Consider the following 2,427-nt stretch of genomic DNA (forward strand, 5'->3'; position numbering starts at 1 on the left):
AAGAGCGAGAAACCTATCTATGTACCCTAAACTCCAGTTCGGAAACTCCTGAGCCATCAGGTCTTTCAGTTTCTCAACCCATTAGAAGATTTTTTTTTTTGAATCAGACTATGGCAACCTCTGAGTCATCATAGCTGGAAATTGGCTCTCTGTTCCCTGTGATCATTTGGAAGTAGGCAGAAAATATCTATGCATATTCTAAGAACTGAAACCAGGCAGAAAGTATCCATATATACTTCAAGAGCTAAAATTGGGCAGGAAATGTCCATTCAGATGTGCTTCAAAGATTGGAATCACACTGGCCAATCTCCCTCATTTCAACCCTTCCCATTACACCTGAATTCCATAATGTAGGAAATAATAAAAAAAATTTCTGGAAATTTGAGTGCAGAAAAAAAGTTTCATTTATAAGACTCATTAGATTGCTGCAAGGAAAAAAAAACCTCAATTTCAAACTTAAAGATGTATAATGGTCCAAGTGTATGAACAGTGATCAAAAGAAGAATTATAAACTATTAATAATTATATGAAAGACTATTTTAAAATAAGTTTATTTTACATGAATTTATAATATGTACCTCCCACTACCTCTCTATTGAATAACAATGAGAAAAATACCCTGGAAAGCAAAACTCTCAAAAGTATGCATAGTTGAGCAAACAAATTCCCACTATTAGTATGCCAAAAAACATATACATCTCTCTATATTTTAAGTTTATCACCTGTCAATGAAAGATTGCTTATATCAGTAATAGAAATGTCAATCAAAACAACTCTGAGGTTTCAGTGTCAGAAAAATGACAATATGAAAATGAATTTTCACAATTTTGGTACTTTACCAGTTCAATTAGCAAGGATAAATTTCATGGAGTTGGAAAAAATAATAAAATTCATTTGAAGAAAATACACTTAGATGAGAAAAGGAAATAATGGAGGGTAAAGTAGGAATGAAGGGAGAGGCACGCTTCTTTCTTTCTTTATTTTTTAGATCCCCACGACAACCCTGTGAGGTAGGTGATCTCTTATAACTCCTTAGAACACAAAACAAAACACAGAGGTCATTGTGACGGCTTGTTCAAGGCAGGGCTTGAGCTTGGTTCTTCTTCTTGACAGGAGTAACTTGTTTCATTATGATCTCTGCCTCTTAAGCATAACCTCAAACATACAAATGCTATACAGAGATGCAGACAACAGTAATTTAAACTATATCACAATACACTGTACCCGAAAGCCTGGATGCAACTTATGAAAACATTTAAGGGCAAGACAAATTTAACAGTTTGTTGGGGCTTGTATTTTGTTGTTTTGTTTTTTTATGTCTGTGTCTTGACAGACAGCTTCCAAAATGGGAGGACGGTAGGGGTAATTTACTTCTTATTGGGGACAATGAGGCGACTGAGTGATTGATTGATGGATGGATGGATGGATGGATGGATGCATGGATGGATGGAAGGATGCCATGATAAGGGGGGGAGGTGGTCTTGGTGAAGAATGTCTTTCATTGCCCTGGCCATTCTTTATAGTCCGAGCTTAGTTCTTCTCCAGTGCTGCCTTTTTGAGTTGTACCTGATCTTATTTCCAGTTTTCATTTGAATCCATTGAGGGATGGGACGATTCTGCTTCTGTTTCTTGGCCAGAAACCTCTTGATTCTGAATGTTTTATGAGAGGACATGATGATGAGATGACAACCGAGCTTCCACCATGATGGATGGATGGGCGAAAAAGCAGACACACTTCTTAATGTTGGGTCTGAGAATATAAGTGACTTGGAGAACTTATTTTACAAGAACTCTGGGGAAAACTGGAAAGTAGTTTGGCAGAAATTAAGTTTATAACAATTCCTTGCACCATATACCATTACAAATTCTAAATGGATATGTTGCCTGGATATTAAAAGCCATAACACCAAATTAACAAAAAATTAGAAGACAGACTAGGTACATCTCAAAGCTATAGCTAGGGGGAGAATTCTTAACCTAACAAGGGATAGAACCAATCAAAAAAGAGATAATAGATAAGTTCAAGTCCATGAAATCAAAAAGGTTTTGTACCAATAAAATCATTGCATGTAGGCTAAGAAGGTAAACTGGTGATGAGGACAAAAATCTGTTCATCAAAAAACTCTGACAAGGATTTCATATCCAATATGTAGAGAGAACCATCACAAACATGTAAGACCGAGACCTACTGACCAATAGAAAAGTGGCCAAAGAATATGAACAAAAAAAGATTTCATAAAAAAAGAATTACAAAAAATGAACAGCCATATGAAAGACTGCCCCAGTTCACTAATTGGAGAAATTAAAATCAAAAGAACTCTGAAATTTTATCTCACATCTAGCAAAATAATAAATATGACAAAAGACGGAAAGGGTCAATGTTGAGGGGCCGTAGGAAGACAGGCACACTAATAAACTGAGTAAAGC

The 2,427-nt window shown here is 35.8% G+C and overlaps 1 protein-coding gene across 1 annotated transcript; it reads right to left on the reverse strand.

Moving 5' to 3' along the window:
- Nucleotides 1-1,517: 1,517 nt before the first annotated feature.
- Nucleotides 1,518-1,703, reverse strand: LOC110199804 (large ribosomal subunit protein eL39-like). Its single transcript, XM_078147970.1, has one exon. The coding sequence runs from the start codon at nt 1,671-1,673 to the stop codon at nt 1,518-1,520; it is 156 nt and encodes a 51-aa protein (XP_078004096.1). The 5' UTR covers nt 1,674-1,703.
- Nucleotides 1,704-2,427: the final 724 nt, after the last annotated feature.

The sequence above is a fragment of the Phascolarctos cinereus genome, unplaced genomic scaffold, assembly GCF_003287225.1.
Source record: "Phascolarctos cinereus isolate Bilbo 61053 unplaced genomic scaffold, phaCin_HiC Scaffold_8;HRSCAF=390, whole genome shotgun sequence".
Classification (NCBI taxonomy): domain Eukaryota; kingdom Metazoa; phylum Chordata; class Mammalia; order Diprotodontia; family Phascolarctidae; genus Phascolarctos; species Phascolarctos cinereus.